The 20,317-nt window shown below is 66.1% G+C and overlaps 1 protein-coding gene across 1 annotated transcript; it reads right to left on the bottom strand.

Annotated features, from left to right (window-relative positions):
- Positions 1 to 12,686, bottom strand: LOXL3 (lysyl oxidase like 3). The gene is made up of 13 exons (XM_075148222.1): positions 12,377 to 12,686; positions 11,576 to 11,730; positions 10,147 to 10,382; positions 6,253 to 6,472; positions 5,315 to 5,495; positions 4,826 to 4,980; positions 3,805 to 3,978; positions 3,068 to 3,230; positions 2,519 to 2,762; positions 1,874 to 1,989; positions 1,588 to 1,724; positions 942 to 1,053; positions 1 to 687 (listed from the first exon to the last, which is right to left on the bottom strand). Exons 1-13 carry the CDS (start codon positions 12,684 to 12,686, stop codon positions 614 to 616), a joined length of 2,277 nt encoding a protein of 758 aa, XP_075004323.1. The 3' UTR covers positions 1 to 613.
- Between the last annotated feature and the right edge of the window lie 7,631 nt (positions 12,687 to 20,317).

Here is a 20,317-nt window from a genome sequence, read left to right as displayed (position 1 = left end):
GAAATAGAACTGACAACTTTATAGAGAAAATAAAATTACAACTGAGAGATGGGTGTGGGACCTGCTGCCGGGAGGCAGTGCTGCCAGGGCAGGGGCAGCCACACCATCCCCAGGGACAAGGGGTTCCCTGGGGCTCAGCTGGAGCCGGGCAGGGGTGCGAGTCCCTGCGTGGGCGGTGGGTGCTGGGGCCGGCTGAGGGCAGAGCCCAGGGAGGGCTGTGGGGGTGAGAGGAACCAGGGCAGGATGGGAGAGCAGGAGGTGGGGTGCAGCTGGGACGGCAGGGACTGGGAGCGGAGGGGGGCGTGGTGGAGGGCACAGGACCTCCCGGACCGTTCCCATGTGCCGCAGCCCAGGGGATGTGGGCACAGAGTCTTCTGACCAGTGGTTGGGCTGGTGGCCCCAGGCTGGGAGGCGCAGGCGTGCAGTGCCTCCAAGCACCAGCTCCCTGAGGTGGGGGAGGGCAGCTGGTGACAGCGAGAGTCCTGGGTAGTCCCCAGCAGGGCACGGTGGCGGCGGTGCCGGGCATGAGGCCTCCCTGCTGGCCCCCCAGCAGCTTCCTCCCACCTGTGTGGGGTGAGGGAGGGAGATGCCCGTCTCCCCAGGGGCGGGGGCCCTACGAGATCTGGTTGTTGAGCTGGCCTGGGTACTGCTCAAACCGCTTGTTGGCCTCCTCGCTGAGCGCATCGCCTGGGCAGGCAGAGGGCGAGAGCTGTTGGCTCCAGCGCTGCACATTGCCTGCCCCCCCGCAGTGCCTCCGCTCCCACCGCAGCTGCCCCCAGCACCCCTGCCAGCCTGGCCCTCCCACCCCCAGCCCCACAGCCTGCCCCAGCCCCGCTGCTTGCTGCAGCCCCCTCATTGCCCTCCTCCTGGGCCACCCCTGCCAGGACACCCCCTGCCCCGGCGTGCCCTCACCCCCCCGTGCCGCGTCCCAGGGCTGTTACCGATGTGGCAGCTGTGCACCCAGATGCGGTGCCCGTCGTACTTGCAGTTGCATTTCATGGCATTGTTGGTGAAGTCACTCTCTGCCACCTCGAAGTTGGGGTTGATTACTACCTGTGGGGCACTGACCGTGAGCGTCGCAGCCCCCAGCCCCACACCCAGCAGTGCTGCAGCCCCACACCCAGCAGTGCTGCAGCCCCACACCATGTCAGCTTGGCCTTCCCGGCCTCAGCGGAGCTGCTGCCTGCAGCACAGCCCCCAGCGCCCCAGCCCCGCCAGGACTTGTCTCCCCAGCTGCAGCGGGATGTGCTGGAGGGCTCCAAGGAGCCAGTGGCTGCTGCTGTGGCAGGGTGGCCCTGTCACTGCGCACCGTGTGCCCATGAGCAGTGTGGCTCAGAGCAGGAGAAGCCGGGCTGATGCATGCCTGGGCAGTTCCTGCACAAGCCCTGCACATCTCTGGGCACGAGGACAGGCACTGTCCCACACCAGCACAACGCCCACCAGCCCCACCATGTCCAACCTGCTCAGCAAGCGGGGAAGAGAGGGCCAGGTGGCTGGGGTGCATGGAGACCTGGGGGTGCAGGGGCAGACAGTGGGGGTGCACGTGGGAGGCTTGCAAGAGGGGCCGGGGCGGCTCAGCTGCAGCACCTGCAGGATGTAGTTGCCTGGCTTGACATCAGTGATGTCGATCCACTGGCAGTCGATGTCGTGCCGGTACAGGTCCCAGCAGCCCACAGTGATGCCCTGCTCCCCAAAGTTGGCACACTCGTACCGCTTGGCCACGTCTGCAGGCAGGAAGAGAGCGTGGAACAGCCCTCTGCACAGCCCCACATCGCCCCCCCAGCCTGGCCCCCGCGTGCAAAGGGCTGGGGACGCGCAGCCCTGCGGCGGGGACATGGGCAGGGACGGTGCCCCAAGGCCTCACGGTGCCCACCTTCCTCGCACTCAGTGTCCTCGAGGCAGAAGCTGGCCTTGTGTCCCTCCGCCACCTTGGTGCCGTTGGGGGTGAGGATGTCGTAGTGGGTGAAGATATCCATGCTGTGGTAGTGCCTGCAAGAGGGAGCCCGCAGCGCCCCGGCTGCACCAGTGCCTGGACACTGGGGAGCTCCGGGGATGCTCGGGGCGGAGGGATCGTCCCGCGGAGCAGACGGGAGGCTCACCCTGCCCTGCAGCAGGCCCCCCGCTGCCTGCCTGGCCCCTCGCTGTCGGGGAAGGTCCCCACAGCCCCTGCTCTGAGGCCACCGTGCTGCAAGGTTGGGCAGAGCTCAGTCCTGCCCTGGGAGGGGACACGGCTGTCCCCAGCCAGATGGCCCAGGCAAGCGGGGGGCTCAGCTGCAGGGCACAGCCTGCAGCCTCGTCCCTGCCCCCCAGGGCCCCCAGCCCTGACACTGCTCATCCAGGGACAGCCCTGAGCCAAAGCAGGCAAATCTGGACACTGGGCAGCAGCAGGTACCTCACCCAGCGCCACCCTCGCCCGGCACCGCCCTCACCCAGCCCACCCCGGCAGCACCATCACCCTCTCCCCGGCCCAGGCTGTTCCCCTGCCTGCGTGCCTGTCCTGCCCGTGCTGCACACGCACCGGTGGCACTCGTGCCAGACCCAGGAGTGCCGGCCGGCCTTGGGGCGGAAGTCGGCACGGCCGTTGTTGTGGATCTGGGAGGAGAAGCGAAGCAGGCGACGGTGCCCGTAGGGCCAGTTGGCCAGGCGGGCCGAGCTGGAGAGGCAGTTCTCCTCGGCGGCGCAGTACAGCATGTGCAGCGGCCGGTCCTCGATGTACGCCGTCTCCTGCACCAGTGGGGCGTGCAGGAGCAGGTCGGAGGCAGCTGGGGAGCAGGCGGCTGCTCAGGGACAGACGGCCACCCCGCTGCTCGGCGGGTGGCAGGGATGGGGCGAGCACCCAGCACAGGCAGGGCTGAGCCAGCCAGGGGAACGCGTGCCCTCCCCATCAGCTGGGCACAGGCTGACCCTGCAGCCCCGTCATCTGCAAACCCCATTGCCTGCAGCCCCATTGCTCACAGCCCCTTTATCTGCAGCCCCTGGCCCCATAGCACCATTGCCTGCAGACCCCACCGCCCACAGACCCCACCGCCCACAGACCCCACCGCCCACAGACCCCATCACCACTCACTCTCAGAGCAGATGACACCTGCGGCAAAGCGGGTGCCCGTGTTCCTGCAGCTCAGGCTGGTGCCGTGGTGCTGGCAGTGGCTCAGGGACATCTCATGGCCGGCGCACTTCACCCCGCTCAGCACCATCTCCGTCACGTTGCTGGCATCCCAGTACCACGTCTCCTGGGGAGGGGGCGAGACAGGCTGGGTGGCAGGGCTGGCTGCCGTGGGTGACCTGGCTCACGTGCGCCCAGGCTGCAGCCAGCACCCAGCCGCGGCGCAGCCCTGCCCATGCACCCTGCCCACACACCCTGCCCACAAGGGTCCCGTCCCGTGGCACGGAGCGGCCACATCCCTTTGCGCCCATACAGCCCCACAGCCATCAGGGAAGCGCCAGTGCCTGTGCCCGCCAGGGTGTCCCCAGGGGCCTCCCCGCCGGCACCTACCGTCACCGCATGCAGGGAGTAGCCCAGGCCGAGCTGGCGACAGGCCACCATTGCCTCCTTGGTGGTCCAGCCATCGCTGCACACCATGCCCCACTTACTGCCTCGCTTCACCTCCACGCGGCCCTCAAACGCCGTCCTCCCGCCGGCTAGGCGGATCTGCGGGGAAGCCCTGGGGCCATGAGCAGGCACCCTGCGCCATGCCACCTCCCACCCTGTCCCCGTCCTGTCCCTGTCCCCGTCCCTATCCCCATCCCCACGGAGCAGTGGTGGCGGCGGCTCGCTGCTCTGGCCAAGCTGGCGCTGGCACCTACTTGTAAGCCGTGGTTAGCGAATCCCAGACCCAGCTGGCGACAGGCCACCATCGCCTCCAGCGTACCCCAGCCTTCGCTGCAGACCAGACCCCAGCGGGGCTGGTCCCCGTCACCAGCCCCCACCGCCACCTCGACCCGCCCCTCGAAGCGGCTCCGGCCCCCGCTCAGCCGAATCTGCAGAGAGAGGCAGTGGCGGCATCATCGTCATCGAGTGATGCTCCTGCTGCTGGGGCTGCGTCCTGCAGGGCCGTCCTGCCCAGCCCTGACCCGCAGCGGCTGCGGCTGCCCCGTCCCCAGCGCAGCCAGGGCTCTGCTGCGGTGCCCGGACTGGCCCTGGGCTGGGGGCATGCGGGGAGGTGGCAGCCGGGAGCTGAGCAGAGCCAGGCACAGCTTTGGTCAGCAGGGAACTTGCCAAAAATGGTGGGTTTGGGGCCAAGAAATTGCTTGTGAGTTTGGGAACTGCCTCGCCAAAGCAGGGAAAATGGTTCATTTTGAAATGGCTTTCTCATTTCAGAAATGACAGGTATGAGAGAGTTAAAAATGATTAAAAAGCCCAAAGCGGATGAAATGACAGGCCAGGGCAAACGGGAACACGCGGCTCCATTTGCTCATTTCATCACCAGTAAAAAAAATATCTCTTGGTTGGCCCACAGCGATTTTTTTTTCTGGTGCTTCTGCCGGGGAGCTGGCACGGGCTGGCAGCAGGGAGAGCGGCAGGGAGCAGCTGCCCCCCACCACCCCAGACAGCGGGGCACCACAGGGCACCCGGAGCCCCCATGGCCTCCCTTCCACCCCTCTCCTTCAGGGGCAGCTTGGGACTCCCACCCGCAAAATCCCCAAGCCCCCCAGGGCAGCCCTTGCCTCAGACCAGGGGGAAACGTGTGGGATGCAGAGGAGATGATGGGCGATCCTACAGCGGGTCCCGCGGGCCCTCCCCCAGCACCCCGCTCCGGGGCCCCGATGCCAGGACCCGCCAGGCACCGTGGCCCCGCGGATGCTGGCAGCCCCCCGCGGTGCGCACCAGGTTCTCGTAGCCCATGTAGGGGATGTTGCAGCGGACGGCCGCGTCCTCCGTATGCTTGCAGTCCTCCTGCGTGATGTTCTTGAAGGGGCAGCTCCAAAGGGACTTCTCGGTGCCCAGGCACTGCACCTCGTTCATGTGGATGGGCCCCGTCCCTGCCGGGGGGACGGCGGGGCTCAGGGCCCAGTGACACAGGGACGGCCACGGCCATCCTGTCCTCACGGCTGCCCTTGCTCCCTGACGGGCACCGAGGCAGCCCGGCGCACTCCTGGTCCCCACGGCTGCTGCCCAGGGCAGCACGGCCGCGTGGCCACGTCCCCTGGGGATGCTCGGGGCAAGCCCTGCACCGCGTGTGACCGGCAGACGGGCGCCCACGGGACAAGCCCGGCCGTGGCTCCCCCCAGCCCAGCAGAGCCTTGCGCCTGGACAAGTGCCTGGTCTGCAGGCCCAAGAGGGCAGTGCCGGGCCCCTCTACCCCAGCACCCTCACCTTGGCCCATGCGCGCCCCGGTGAGGGCCTCCTTGGCACTGCCGAAGCCCAGCTCGCGGCACACCACGCTGGCTGACAGCAGGTTCCAGCGGTCATCGCAGATTGTGCCCCACTCGCTGCTCTTGAGCACCTCGACGCGGCCCTCGCCGACCTTCGCGCCGCCCTTCAGCCGGATCCGCGGCTGCAGGGGAGCGGGGTCAGGGCACGGTATGGGACAGCACGGCATGGCACCGTGCCGAATGGGATGGTGTGGCACAGTGCGGCACAGCACGGCATGGCACCGTGCCGAATGGGATGGTGTGGCACAGCGTGGCACAGCACGGTATGGCACCGTGTTGAATGGGATGGTGTGGCACAGTGCGGCACAGCACGGCATGGCACCGCGCTGAATGGGATGGTATGGCACAGCGTGGCACAGCACGGCATGGCACCGCGCTGAATAGGATGGTGTGGCACAGTGCGGCACAGCACGGCATGGCACCGTGTTGAATGGGATGGTGTGGCACAGTGCGGCACAGCACGGCATGGCACCGCACTGAATGGGATGGTGTGGCACAGTGCAGCACAGCACGGCATGGCACCGCGCTGAATGGGATGGTGTGGCACAGTGCGGCACAGCACGGCATGGCACCGCACTGAATGGGATGGTGTGGCACAGTGCGGCACAGCACGGCATGGCACCGCGCTGAATGGGATGGTGTGGCACAGTGCAGCACAGCGTGGTGCGGCATGGTGTGGCACAACACAGTGCAGCACACAGGTTGCTGGCCATGACTCCTGGGATGTGCAGGGACAGGACACCGTCCCCACCTCCTGCTCCATGAGTTGGTCACCCAGGGACCCGTGCACCCGAGCGCGGGTGCAGCCCAGGGGAGAGAGCCCTGCAGCGGCCAGCTGTGGGCCACCGCAGGACTCGGCCCCCTCTCTGTGGGGCTCACCTGGCTCTGCTGCTGCTGGCGCTGCCTCTTCTTGTGGGCATTGCCAGTGGCGAAGAGGGGCCCAGGCAGGCAGCTGACGACGGCGGGCATGCCGGCCCCGCAGGCAGCGGAGGCGTTGCCCCGGTAGAACTCGAAGGTGCACATGGAGAGGTGCACCTCTGTCCCCGTGCAGGACACGGAGTGCAGGCGGTAGTTGAGCTGCTGCCGCTCTGTGAAGAGCCTGCAAGGAGAGGGGAGCCCTGAGCCGTGACCGTCATGGCCAGACGGCAGCAGAGGAGTCGATGGCCACCCTGCCTGTGGCTGCGCTTGCTGTCCATGCCCCTTGCACCGTCCCCGGGGAGAGACGCGCTGTGCCTGCAGGGCGCCCACCCCTCGCCAGCTGCCTGCCCCACGTCCCCAGCAGCACGGGGACACGCACGGCTCCGGCGGCACTGAGCGGGGCTCCTGGCACTCAGGCTCTCCACTGGAGCCATTTACCTCTTCTTGGACCCTACGTCCTCCCTGCGCTTTTGTTTAGGCTGAGATTTGGAGGCCAGCCTGGAAAACAGAAAACAACCGTCAAGGAGCCCAGGGCTTCAGGCTGTCACCTCCGCCAGCTGCAGTGACACAGGGAGCACAGCCTGCCCCAGCTTTCACTGAAGAATGAACTGGGCACCGTGGCCTCCCAGGGAGACTCACGCATGTCCCCTTTGTGTCACACATGGGTGCAACGGCATCATCTGCTGCAGCAATGTGACACAACTGCCCACCACAGCAATGATGCAGTTTCCTGCCCACATCCCACCAGGAAACTGTGCCGGATGCAGCAACATCCCGTGCTGCCTTGTCACACAGCAGAAGATCAAACACCACTGGCAATGATTTGATCTGTCAGGTACAAGCGAGGTGTGCCCACGTCCTCATCCAGAACCAGACAACGTCACTGCGCCGTGCTCCGCGGGGAGCAGGACGCCCAGCAAGCACAGCACCAAGCAAGCAGCGCAGGCGGCGGGTGCTCTCCCCAGTGCCACGGGGCACATGAGACTCGCTGCAGGCTTGCAAGGACCCACTGCCAGCGAGGGGAGCTCCCCGGGCGCACGCTGAGCGCTGCGGGGAAGAGGAGGCTGCCCAGGGCCCGGTGCACACGTGGTGTACGTACGGTCCCAACACGCTCAAATGCTTTGCTTCACTTGGGGGGGAAGATGCCGAGCAGGGCCAAAACCCCAGGGACCCCAAGGAGTGATGAGCGGAGTGCCCCAAAACGGGGCAGGGGACTGACACCCCCCCAGGGACAAGGCAAAACCAAGCCTGGCGACTGGCCCCACTGGCTGACGGCAGGTTCGTGTCAGCCCGCACAGCCCAGCGAGCCCCAGGACACAGCACGGGACTGCCAGGAGCTGGGATTCAAAAGGCCGGACGGAGGACGTCAGCGCCCATTCGCGCTCATGGACCACATCTCGATCCTGCACCCCGTTCTGGGTCCCCAGTACAAGACAGACATCAGCTAAGCAGTGCGAGCTCTGGGGAAGGCCACCGAGACAGTCCGGGCTGGAGGAGATTCAGGGGCACGGGGCCGCTCCAGCCCGGGGCCAAGACGGCTTCAGGGGCTCCGGCAGCAGCTGAGCTGCACCTGTAAGGGGCTGCCAGGGAGCCAGAGCACGGCTCTTCGGCCGCGGGAGGGAAGAGCACGAGAGAAAACAGGCCTGACTGGCAACGAGAGGTTCAGGCTCGGGGTAAGGAAAACTTTTTCCCCATGAGGGCTGTTCAGCATTGCAGCCAACTGGATGAAGCCCCGGGCTGACCCACAGCTGGCCCTGCCTCATGCGGGGGTTGGACCGGGACTCCCCAAGGTCCCTTCCAGCCTGGATTAGCCTGTGACCCCTTATACGACTGCAGCCGTGCAGCCCCAAAGTGATCAGCCCCAGCAAACCAGCACGGGGCTTTCAGGAGACAGCTCCTGCTCTGGGCAGGGGGAAGGGAGCAGACGCAGCTTCATGGACTTCACAAAGCATTTCACCAGTGCTGCAGGGGAAGCACCCGCTCACTGGAGAAAGGGCAGCCAGCACCAAACCAGACAAGTGACGGCACATTGCAGAGTGGGACCTGTGGGTGAGGGTCTGAGGAGACCCCACGGGCTGACCCCGTCTGGATTTCCATCACCAGCGCGGGCACGGCTGCGGGAGCTGGCGAGGACGCCTGTTGGGGACGCAAAGCTGGGAGGTGTCACAATGAAGAGCTTGGGATGGGTTCAGAGTGCGGGGCACCTTCGGCACCAGGGGAGGCCGTGGGACCAGGGCAAGGTCGTGTGCTGGGGACAGAGCAACGTCTCCGTGCGGCAGTAGGCTCAGGCGAGAGGTGCCATGCCATAGCCCAGAGAGGATGGGCCCTGGCTCGCTCCACCCACCACCAACTCTGGCAGCAGGGTTCAGGGACGGAGGGAATGGGCAGCCAGACTATGCCTTAGGACCGGCAGAAAAGCAGCAAGGGTGAGCGGGCAGAGGGTGCAAGAAACCCCGAGCAGATGCAGCACTCATGACGAGACCTGCCACACCATGCCCATCACAGCGGTGCTGGCACTGCTAGCACTGCCGTGCCCAGCACCCTGGTGCCCAGCACCACCAGCGCTGCTGTGCCCATCACACCGGTGCCCAGCACCGCTAGCACTGCCGTGCCCAGCACCCTGGTGCCCAGCACCACCAGCACTGCTGTGCCCATCACACCGGTGCCAGCACTGCTAGCACTGCCGTGCCCAGCACCCTGGTGCCCAGCACCACCAGCGCTGCTGTGCCCATCACACCGGTGCCCAGCACTGCTAGCACTGTTGAGCAAGTGCTCTCATGCCTGTGCCAGCCCACCCTGCCCACCCACCCTGTGGGGAATGGAGGGGTGCGCAGCCTTTGCAGCTTCCCCGCTGCTGCTTTCTGCAGAAAGCAGCCCATTTCCACAGTCCTCCAGGAGAGACAGCTCCGCTCCGAGGCCTCCTGGTCCCCATGAGGCCGCAGCACAGGACACCACAGCCCTCTCCGCGCCTCCCAGGGGATCCTGCCCGCAGTCCCTGTGCCAGGACCCCTGCCTGGTGCACGGGATGGGGGCTGCTCTGCCCGGGGCATGGCAGGCCTGGGAGAAGGATTGTCTCTCGCAGGGGAACAGGGGACCCCGGCACGCATGGGCAGGTCCCATCGGGGTGGGGTTCGTCCTGCCTGCCCAGCACAGCCTGGGCCCTCGGTCTGCTCTGCCTGGATCCATTTGCGCCAGGATCCGTCCCGACAGCAGAGACCGGCGGGGCCGGACAGCCCAGCTCTGCCAAGGGCTCAGCAGATGGGGCGCCCCGGCCCCTTACCTGCTCCCTGGCCCCAGGCTCCGGCCCTTCATCCTGGCTGCGCGCTTCAACCGCCTGCGGAGCAACACCGTGGCTGCCTGGTCAGGGGCCTGTGCAGCGCTGGGCACCACGCTGGGCACCACATCGTGGGCAGCTTGTCCATGCCCACGCCTCTGGGCCCCTCGCTCGGGCCATGGTGCTGCCGGAGCATCTCTGCCTGGCTCGGCCACAAACCTCCCCGAGGCATTCCCCCCTGCACTCCATGCTGGAGGGAAAGGTGGAGGTGCACCACTGCCAGGGAGCAAAAGCTGCCCTCTTGGAGCGGCATCTGCAGCAGTGCACATGGGCCCCAGCCTCACCATGGCCTCCTGGCTTGGTTAGCGAGGGCCCATGCGGCTAGTGGGGGCTAGGACTGGCGAGCACCAGAGAGATGGGAGGGATGCTGGGGAGCCACAACGCCCAACAGCATGGCCCCCTGCTGTCCCCCCAAGCACTGCCCCGTGTCCCTGGCACTGTCCCCAGCTCTGCTCCAGCCCCGTGCCCCCAGCTCTGCTCCGACACCCCAGCCCCACGGGCTCCCCGCTGCCCTCACTCACTTGTAGAAGTTCCTGTTCACCTTCTTCTCAGCAGGGAAGCCCATCATGCCACAGACGACGCGGCTGTTCTGGCTGTCCCAGCCCTCGTCGCAGATCTGTGCCCAGCCATCCTTGTAGCGCACCTCCACGATGCCCTCCGTCACCGGCAGCTGCCTTCGGGCCCCAGACACCACCGGCCGCAGGCGGACCTCCTCCACGTGGCTCTGCTCGGTCTGCAGGGCACGGGTCAGCCCAGGCTTGCGCTGCACCCCGCCACCCCGGCTCCCTGCCAGGGGTGCCCCAAGGATGCAGGCACCGCAGGAGATGGGGTCCCCAGTCCCAGGTGGGGAACAGGGACAGCCAGGTCCTGCACCCCTGCAGGCCACATCCGATGGCCCTGGGTGGCTAAGGACCTAATCCCACCCTGTACAGCCAGTGCCCCATACCCCCCGGCCCCCGGGTGCATCTCCTGGGAGCGCAGCCAGGAGAGCCAGCGCTGCTGTCCCGTCACCTTGGGACCCGGCACCCGGAGGGAGGGTGCCCAGACTGCCCCATGCCCAGGCACCCACCCAGAGCAGGACGGCAGCAGGGGGTGCCAGGACATCGGGCACAGCCTGCAGGACACAGCCCCAGCCCCCCTCACCTCGCAGGAGACCTGCTGTCCCGTGCCCTGGGCCATGTCCCCACACCCAAGCCACATCCTGAGCAGAGCCTCGTCCCGCAGGCTCTGTGGCTGGGGGGACAGGGGCCGGAGCCGGGAAGACAAGGGCATGGTCTGAGAAACAGAGAGCCTGGAAGAGAGAAAGAGAGAGAGGGAGAGGCAAGCGTGCCGGAGGAGAGCAGCGTGGAGGAGCAGGTCTGGGGCCGAGGGTCCCCAGCAGGCAGGAAAGAGAAGAAAACCGGCTGAGGTGTGAGACAGACCCCCTGGCCCGGAGAAGCTGCTGGGGGAAGCGGCAGCTTGGGATGCTTGGGGGAGGCCGTGGCAGTGCTGCACTCCCCCGCGGGGCCGGGGAGGGATGTGCCTGCCGCAGGGTGGCCCGCCGCAGCACCGACTGCTCCCCACAGCCCAGGAGCCGGGCTGGGCTGGGCGCGCCCCAAAGAGTGCTCACGCGACTCGGGCACTGCGGGCCCAGGGAGCCAGGGCAGTGGGGTAGCACGCTCCCCTCTCCATGGGGAGATGGGAACAGCCCGTGTGCTAGGGCTGAGGGAAGGCACCGACAGAGTCCCCTGCTCCTGCACATGGGAGCCTGCCAGGGCAGTGGGGAAGCTGCCTCCGGACTATTCAGGGAGGACCGAGGCCAGGCTGGGCTGCCCCACGGCAGGGCCGCCCCACGGCAGGGCTGCCCCACGGCAGGGCTGCCCCACGGCAGGGCTCCTGGCAGCTGGCTCTGCGGGTTCCTGGGCAGCACCGCCTGCCCACCCTGGCCAGCAGCTTCCTCACCTCGATGACGTTGGAGTCCTTGAAGCCTGGGATGCGCTCATCCTTGCAGATGACACCCGCGTCTTCCTCATGGCTGCAGTCACTGTTCCCCCAGCCCCGGTGTTTGCAGTCCCCGATGCTCTTCTCACCTCCGGCACAGTTCACGTTGTCCAGCCAGATCCGCCCTGCCAGACACCAGGGCCAGGGGTGAGGGGGGGCAAGCCCATGCAGCATCCCCTGGGAGCAGGGAAGGTGCCCAGGGACCACGCAGGTAGAGCAGGGGTGTGGGTGTTGGGCTGGGGGCAGCCCTCCCTCGGCACAAAGCTGAGGCCGGCGAAATGCCAGGAGTAAAGCCCTGAGTGGGGGATCTGCAGACGGGGAGTTTCCACCTCCCCAGGGGGCTGCTCTGCCAGACATAAAGCCCCCATGTACCGTGTGCCCCGGGGTCTGTACGGCATCTCACCTGCAGCACAGCCTGCTACACCTCTGCACCATATGCCCACACCAGCCCGGACCTGCAGCCCCGCTGCTGCAGTGCATGCCTGCAACCACCCTGTACCCCGGATACATGCACAGCTGCCCACACACAAACACACACAGTTTCCCAGCCCGCTTTGCGTGTGCATTCATGCGCATGTGCACGCACATGTGCACGCACACACTGCCGGGCACTCACCAAACACAAGACCTGCCTGCCCCTGACCCCCCCCGTGCATGCAAACCTGCCGTGGCACGCACACCACCCCATGGCAGCGGGCTGATGCGCAGCCACAGCCAGGCTGGCCCCAGCCCATACGGTATGGGGGGCTGTGCCCAGCGCCCCTCTCTTACCGACGCCTTTGCCGTACTTGGCGCTGTGGGCCCAACCAGTGGCAGCCACAAAGCCGAGGTGCCGGCACAGCACATGCGCGTTGGCCAGCGTGAAGTCGTCGTCACAGATGGTGCCCCACTCATCATTGTAGAAGACCTCAACACGGCCCTCGTTGTGCTTGCGCGGGTAGCCAGCCAGGCGAAACTTCAGCTGGGGTCCAGGGGTACGCGTGGGGCCCGGGGGGGTGGGCTGGGCACTGCCCACCCACAGCCACACGCTGCTCAGCAGCACCAGCAGCTCCTGCCATGCCCAGCTGCCGCAGCTTCCCATGACAGCTTGGCTCTGCAAGGGCAGAAGGGTCCATCAGGGATGGACCAGCTGTGCCGAAACACCAGCTCCCTGATCCAGACCCGTGCTGGTTAAACCTGCTCCCACGCAGCTCCCCTCAGCACCAGCACGCCCACGCGTCTCATCCCCGTCCGGAGCCACCCCGCTCTCGCTGCCCGCCCAGTGCCTCCCGTACGCAGCCCCCTGCACCAGCCCTGCACCCCCAGGGCTGCCATCGGCCAGGGCTCTGCCCAGCGCCTCCCTGGCACCTCGCACCCCTCCGCAAACAGCCGCTACGAAATCCCACTGCGCCGCCAGGTCGCATCTCCTGCGCCAAAGGGCAGCGATGGCAGAGAGGCCGAGGGGTGTGCGTCACCCCCAGGGGAGTCAGGCGGAAAGGGGGGGATGGGCTGCCAGAGCAGAGGGAGCTCGAACAGGACCAGGGCCCGGGGAAAGCCCAGCTGGACCGTCCAGGAGCTTGATCCACCACGAGCAGAGCAAGGGCCGCTGGCCGTGCGGAGCTGCCAGCCCACGCTCCTGCCCACTGTCAGGAGCAGGGCAGCCGCAGCCTTTCACGTTCCTCTGGGCAGCACTCTCCAGCCCTCCAGGAACATCTGTGGCTCCCTGAATGCCCGAGGGAGATGTGGTATTCCTGCACCAGCCCCATCGGCAAACAATGGTGAAAACACTTCTCTGTGAACCGCCTTCCCCTGCACCATTCCCATTTAAGCTGTCAGGGACCGCTTTAACCCCGCGGGTGCCGCGGCAGCCCAGGAACAGCATTTCTGGGCGGGTGGTGTCAGCCCTGCTCCGGGCTGGGCTTGCCGTGCTTTTGACGGCAAAGCTCCGATGCCCCCCCAGCACCGCCGGCACGGCGACCCGCCTGCCTCCCGCCACCCCAGCCTCACGTCGCCCTTCCAGCCAGCCCCTTCCACAGGCAGGGAAGCACGCCCCCGAACCCGGGAGCCCCCCGGGGACAGGCCCACCAGAAATATGTCTCTGCGCCCTACTCCCCCCGCCCCAAGCGCAGATCCTGCACGCCGCCATCACGCGGTTTGTGCTTGTCGTTAGGCAATGTTAAAAAGAACAAGGTCTGCCTTACCCACAAGTAGGGGTGATTTAAAACTCCAATGTTCAGGGTTACAGAGGAAGGAAAACAAATGCAAACCCCGCACATGCTCCCAGCGCGGGGCCATGCCGCAGGGACCCTCCTCGCAGACCCCCCCACGCTGCCAGCGTGCTTCCTCAGCCAGCATGCTTCCCTGCGAGCCTTCACGGCCGCTCTTGCGGCTCGCTGCCTACGTGCCAGTTTGGTGGGACTGCATCGGGTCATCCTTGGGGACCGCGGCTACTCTTTAGGGGCTGCGCTGAAGGAGCCCCTTTCCCTGGACTAAGGCCTGTCCCCCTGTTGCCCCTTTGCTCCCGGCCCCTCGGCACCTGTGGGGTGACAGCGGGGTCCCTGCAGCAGCTTTGGGAAGGGGGTCCTCACAGAGCGAAGGGGCCGGGGAGTCCCCCCTCGGACAGCACAGCCTCTCCGGGGCCTCGCCGTCAGCCTGGCCGCCAGCACAGGGCTGGGGGCGGCACGGCCGACCCACCGCCCTGCCAGCCCCTGGGGCAGGGTTTCCGCAGAGGCTCTGGTAGCAGGAATAGGTCCCGTTCCTGCTCTGTTCGCTTTTCTGGATGACGAGGCCAGGTCACCCCTCAGCCTCTGGGAATGCCTGCTGGACCCAAGGCAAGGACGAGCCAGGGCAGCCCGCAAGCCCTGGGCTTGGTGGGAGCTGGCTCCAGGCTCCCCACACCTCAGCTGCCTGCTTTGGCCCTGCGAGAACAAAACAAAGCCCAGCAGGAAGCATATTTGTGGGCAGGCAGCAGGGAAATGCTTTGTTGAACCTTTTAATCAGCCTCTTGCAGCAGGAGAAAGAGGAGGGGGGGCACAAAGGGCCACCCCAGCCCTGCCAGCGGCTCGGGGAAGCGGGGTTCTGGGCTTGCCAGAGATGCTCCATCTGCATCTCTGCTCTGTCTGGAAAGCGGCGAGGGGATGAGTTTACCACCTCACAGCAGTAATAAAACACTTCTTATTCCGCTCATCAGTCACTGAGGGGACGTGCCCCCTGCCCAAATGAGGCATTATAAATCCTCAGAGCTATATCGCTTTGCACGTATCACAAAAGTTTGGGCCCTCTCGGTGCTCATTGTAACACACCTTGGGAGACTGAAAGCTGCAAGCACGTAAGGACTGAAGCTTCACCAGCACTTGCACCGAACGAGCAAGGTGACCTCTGCTGATGCGGACTGCAGGCAGGCGCCAGGCTGTTTTGCAACAGGGTCAATGCAATGCTAAAGGACAGCAGCACAATTAACGCCAATCTCCACAGTTCTGCAGAAATAGCCCGTGTCAGAAAGCTGGTGTGACCTTTTATGAGATCACAGGTTTGGTTAATTGGAGTGACTGTGCTGATATAACAGGCTGAGACTGGAAGGCATTCAATTCATCTTGCACCACCTTTTAATGAATAATTAGCACTCAACAAAATCAGTGCACCTTCTACTAAGTGGATTAAAACTGGTCACCTGCTGGAACTAAAATGTGGCTACAATGGGGAAGTCACCATTCAGTGGGCTTTCTGGTGAGGATCACATGCTTTTCAAAGCAAAACTGTGTCTGGAGGAGGAAAAAAGTCCTCTCCTGGTAGTCTGCAAAGACAGGAATGGCGGGGGGAGTGTGGACAACTGTGATGGGGACAGACCTGGACAGCCTGGTAAAACGGCATCATGTAGCCTCTACCCTTGACTACAAGGAAAATTTAAGCCCGTGCATTTAGGAACAAAGCATGTAGGACCAGAGACCAGAACACGGCACCTGAGAAAGTGCTTGGGCTTTGTGCAGCGAAGCACCAAGTCCCCACCGAGCCCCAGCAGCGTGACCTCCAGGATCTGGTATGTTCAGTCTGAACAGGACCACCGAAATCACCAGTGTCACTGAGACCGCTTGGCTTGATGCAAGGCCTCAGCCCCAGCCCTGCAGCGACGTGGGGCAGCCCCACATGTGCCTGCGGTCTCACAGCCCTGCTAGACGAGCGCCTGGCCCCGTGTCCGGCTGGGCACGAGGCACAGCCAGAAAAGCTGATGCTGGGAGGGCCTCCACGTCCTGACGCCGTGGTGGTCGGGGCGAGCGCCGTACGGCTGTGTGAGGCCATGACAAACGTCCCCCAGCCCAGGACCCTAACCCCTACAGCAGCGGCAGGAGGTGCCCTGGGACAGGGCAGCGATGTCCCGGGGATGCTCTGCTCTGCCAGCCGCAGCTCAGCTACCTCAGCCTCCGTATTTAAAAGATTTCTCTTCCTCACAGTCCTTCAGTTGCTTCTGAACCTGCTCAAACTTCTGCCATCCATTTCTGCATTAACCCCAGGTTGCTGCTGCCCTCGGCACTCTTCTCCCGGGTCATGGCTTTCCTCTGCTCAGGCTCCAGCGTCCCCTATCCCCACTGCGTTTCCTCTGCCCTTGCAGCTCAGCCTGTCCTCAGCTCCTGCCACTCGTCTCGGAATTTCCCAGTGGAATGTCCTGTTGAGGTCTGCACGGGCCAACAGCACTTCCCGCATCCCGCGTAGGATAGCTGTCGGGCTGGCAGTGTGAGCTCCCTAGGGCACGGCAGGAGCCATTTCCCCGTTTCTGTATTATCTCCCTCTCTGAACGTGCTCCGAGTCCACGTGCCAGGGAGGTCAGGCTAACAGGGCCCTCATTGTCCAGATCACTTTTTCCATTTTCTGAAACGCAAGCAGTGCATTTGCTCTTCTCCAGCCATATGACGCTGCCTGACTTCCCCGGGCTGCCGGCAGGCTTTGCTCCCAGTCCTGCCTGCTGCTCCCGGACGGGGAGCGCAGCCCCAGCCCGGCGGGGCTGTCCCGGGGAGCTGCGGCACAGCTTTGCAGGCTGGCGGATGCGGCCGATCCGTGCGCAGCACCTCCTGGTTTCAGCCCCCGGCCCCTTCCCTCCAGCTGGAGGGCCAGCCCTGACACAGCCTTACGGACCACGGTCCTGCCGGCTGGCACGGCAGGAGGGCACAAGATCTGTCCAGGGCTGGGGCTCTTTGGCTGGCACAGACAAGCTGGGGAGGGGGGGTCCCTCCACCCTGGAGGGGCTGATCGCCCAGCACAAGAGTCCCAAGGGGTATTTCCCATCTCCTTCCCACCTCTGGCCAGGGGAAGGGGCACCCCTTTGCCCAACCTCCACGGGCTATTCCTGCTGAGTGCAAGGGTCCCGCAAGGGTGACAGCTACCACCCTAATCAGCACACGGGACAGCTGGTGCCACCAGCAGCACAGTGGGAGGACATGAGCACTGGTACTTTCAGAGGACCCGGAATCTGCCGCACACATTCCCTGGAGAGGGCGAAAGGCAGAGGTGCAGACAGCCTGGGCATGGCCAGCCAGCCCCTGTGGGAGGGGCAGGGGGCCGGGAATCGCCTGGGACAGGGACGGGACGGGGTGTCCAGGCATGTCCCCTAGCTGCTGCTGCCGCACGGAGCTGGGCACAGTCCTGCCCGGCCTCGCCTGCCCCAGCGCCCCGGCCGTCCTGCTGCCAGCTGCCTGCTCCAGCCAGGGACAGCCTCCTCTTGGACTGGGGCTCTTGCCAGAGCCGCCGGCCAGCCTGTGCTGTGCCGTGCCACGCTGAACACGCCTGCCCTGGCACACGCGTGGGCTCAGACACACAGCAGTACTCACGCTGCAAGTGGAAAGGGCTTGGGAGGACGGGCTGGCCCTGAGCAAACGCTGGGCGTGGGAGCCAGAGAGCAGCCCAGGTCCTTGCCACTGCCCAGGAAACCTCAGGAATGTCCCGGCCGGGCGCATGCAGGGCCCGGAGCCACCTCCCGGCCCGTGGCGCAGCTGGCGCTGAAACCCTGGGGCTCCCCGCACTCCCCTGGGCTTGGCCCCCCGCTGCCGAGGCTGGCACGGGCGCAGGGACCCTTCGGTGCAGAGGGCAGCCCTGCCCGGCAGCAGGAGCCACAGCACTGCTCGACCTGCTCCCATGCCAGCCCCACCGGCTCCGCTTCTCCCAGCGGACGATGGGAGGCAGGACGGAACCACCCTGGCAGGGCCTGCAGCCCTCCCGGCCGGATGCTGCCCCCACCACCGCTCTGCTCCCCCCACCGCACCTTGCACAGGGGCCGCACCTCCCGGAGGGGCTCGGCTGTGCCGGTGGGGGTGAGCGGTGCCAGCAAAGGGTGCCTGGAGCCCGGGGGGGCTGCTGGCTCCCAAGGACTGTTCAATTCTGACGTGCCATTCAGCACCCACCGGGCTCTCGGAGGGACGCCGGTCCATCCCAGCAAAACCCCAGCGAATGGCAAACAGACCTCGGGAGGAGGCAGGTCCTGATGAGCCGGGGCCCCGGGCAAGTCGGCACGTTTGATCAGCGGGCATTAGGGCAGCCAAGCGCGGGGCATCCTTCCGGCACCGGGACGACATCCCAGGCCGCAGCTGCAGGGAAGGGCCAGGCCACAGTGGGCGCCGCTCTCTCGCCAGCGGCCTTGGACACACGCACAGGAACATGGAGCAACCCAGGCACTGACAACTGGAAGGACTCAGGGAAGAGCAGCACAAGCGACCGAGGAACTGGGAAACCCGCCAGCACAAGGAGGAAGAAGCTCCCTCTGTTTATCCTTCCTTGGGAAGGTTAAGGGGTGACACGGTCACACTCTGCTGAGGCCCACACCAGGACATCCCTGAGACCGTGGGGTCACGTCCCCAGCACTAGGGGCAGGAGAAGGTCTGGTGGGTCCCATGGCTTCAGGCGCTGGGCTCCAGCCCTTCCCTTCTCCCCACAGCCCCAGCACACACAGCCCAGCGCTAGCCCTTTCGCAATCCCAGCTGCCTGGATGGGCCTGCTTCGCTCCTCCTGCTTCCCGGCAGCCCTGGGGTGCTGGGAGTCTGTGTGCATGAGCTGGAAGAGCCCTGACGCCCCCACCCTGCTCGGGCCGGGACTGGCCGGCTCCCTGCCTGCAGGACCCCCATGGGATCAGAGCTCCAGGGTGAGAACAGCCAAGGTCTGGAGGGCAGCAGGGCTCCGCAGCTGAACTGGTCCCAGAAGCATCGGGGAACGGCCCAGGGCCACCACAGGAGCCTGGCCACCCTGGCAGGCTTGGTGACGCCTCCCGACACCACCCACCTCCCGCTGGCTAGGAGCTCACTGCCCCTCACCGCCCGGAAGGCAGGGTGCCTGCCCACGCCGTCCCACCGCGTGTCCCCATCCTGGGCTATGACAGGGACACTGCTGTGGACAGCACACCCCAGCTCCCGGATACGTCCGGGGTGTCAGCTGGGGCAGAGCACTGAGTCACGCCAGGGCTGTGCTTGCCTTCCCCTGCTGACTCTGGGTCCAGCCCCTTTGGGCTACCTGATGTCCCCCTGTCCTGCTGTCACCCTCCAAGCTAGGGCAGGTCACAGTACAGCTCTTTGCAGTTCCTAACACCACCCAGTTTCCCCAGGACACAGCAGGGCCCTTGGCTCTGCCAGGGGCTTGCCTGCTCCGCTCTGGGCTCCCCTGGGCTCTGGAGGGGCAGCCCTGGGAGGAACCATCTGCAGGCGGGAGGGAAAGACCCCGGAGGAATGTGCAGACACTGCAGCCATCAGCCACGCGGTCTTGACGTCCCGGACAGGCTGAGGGGCAGGCGGTGGGTCTGGGGGCCCCAGCCACCTCCACCTGCTTGGAGCTACTGGGAGAATAGGTGACCTGCTCAGCTGCCTGCCTGCTCCTCTGGAGAGCAGCTGGGAAGACGCAGGGCCAGCAGTGAAGAGAGAATGCCTCCCAGCCCTCACGCCTCACATCCCTTCATCCATCCTCTCTTCCAAGGGCTACAGCAAATTCCATCTTCATGGAAATCCTGAGACTCCACTGGCCTTTGTAAACCACAGCTCAGCAAACAAGGCTCCTGAAGCCCGCACGCAGCATGCTCAGGGATGTGGTGTGGCTGCACAGCCCCGATGCAGCACCCACAAACCCGCTGGGTCTGCTGGGCGCCCCTTCCCATCGAGCACGTGGGAAACGCAGGCTGCCTGCACTGCCCACACCCTCTCACCCTGCCACCCACGGACACGCGGCACAGCTAAGGGCATTACACAACTCCCCACCCACCCTGCTGCCGGCCGAGCGCACAAAGCAAGCTTTCTGCAGCAAACACAACCACGGAAAGCCGAAGCCCGTGCCGCCAGCCCCCCCCAGACACGGCACAGACGCTCTGACAACCAGGGGTTTGGGGCAGTGAAACCGGCACCCCTGCACGCTCACGCAGCCCGCGCACGGCGCGGCCCCGCGCAGCCCGTCCCTGCCCCAGCGGCGGTGGCTGCACAACCACCGCACACGAGACACCCAGCCCCCTGGCACCCGGCTCCGCACCGCTCCGCACCGCTCCGCATCGCACCGCCCGCCCCGAGGCACCCTCACCCCGCGCCGCCGCCCGCGGCTCCTCACGCACCGGCGCGGCGCAGCCCTCCAGCCCCACGCCGCCACCGCGGGGCCGGCAAGGCGGACCCCGCCGCGGCACCCCCGCCCGACAGCCCCGGCGCCCGCACCCGCACACGGCCGCCCCCATCCGCACCCCCGCCCGCGCCCCGATACGGACAGACCGGCTCCGCGGGTGCC

Source organism: Calonectris borealis, chromosome 4, assembly GCF_964195595.1.
Source record: "Calonectris borealis chromosome 4, bCalBor7.hap1.2, whole genome shotgun sequence".
Classification (NCBI taxonomy): domain Eukaryota; kingdom Metazoa; phylum Chordata; class Aves; order Procellariiformes; family Procellariidae; genus Calonectris; species Calonectris borealis.
This window is presented reverse-complemented; position numbering and strand designations above follow the sequence as displayed.

What these genes read in the sequence shown, in the direction of transcription:
- LOXL3 (XM_075148222.1), bottom strand. Translation starts at nt 12,686, where the DNA reads ATGGGAAGCTGCGGCAGCTGGGCATGGCAGGAGCTGCTGGTGCTGCTG. An exon ending in GTCTGGCACGAGTGCCACCG is followed by an intron (nt 1,990 to 2,518) that starts GTGCGTGTGCAG and finishes TCCCTCTTGCAG; the next exon opens with GCACTACCACAGCATGGATA. An exon ending in GGACACTGAGTGCGAGGAAG is followed by an intron (nt 1,725 to 1,873) that starts GTGGGCACCGTG and finishes TCCTGCCTGCAG; the next exon opens with ACGTGGCCAAGCGGTACGAG.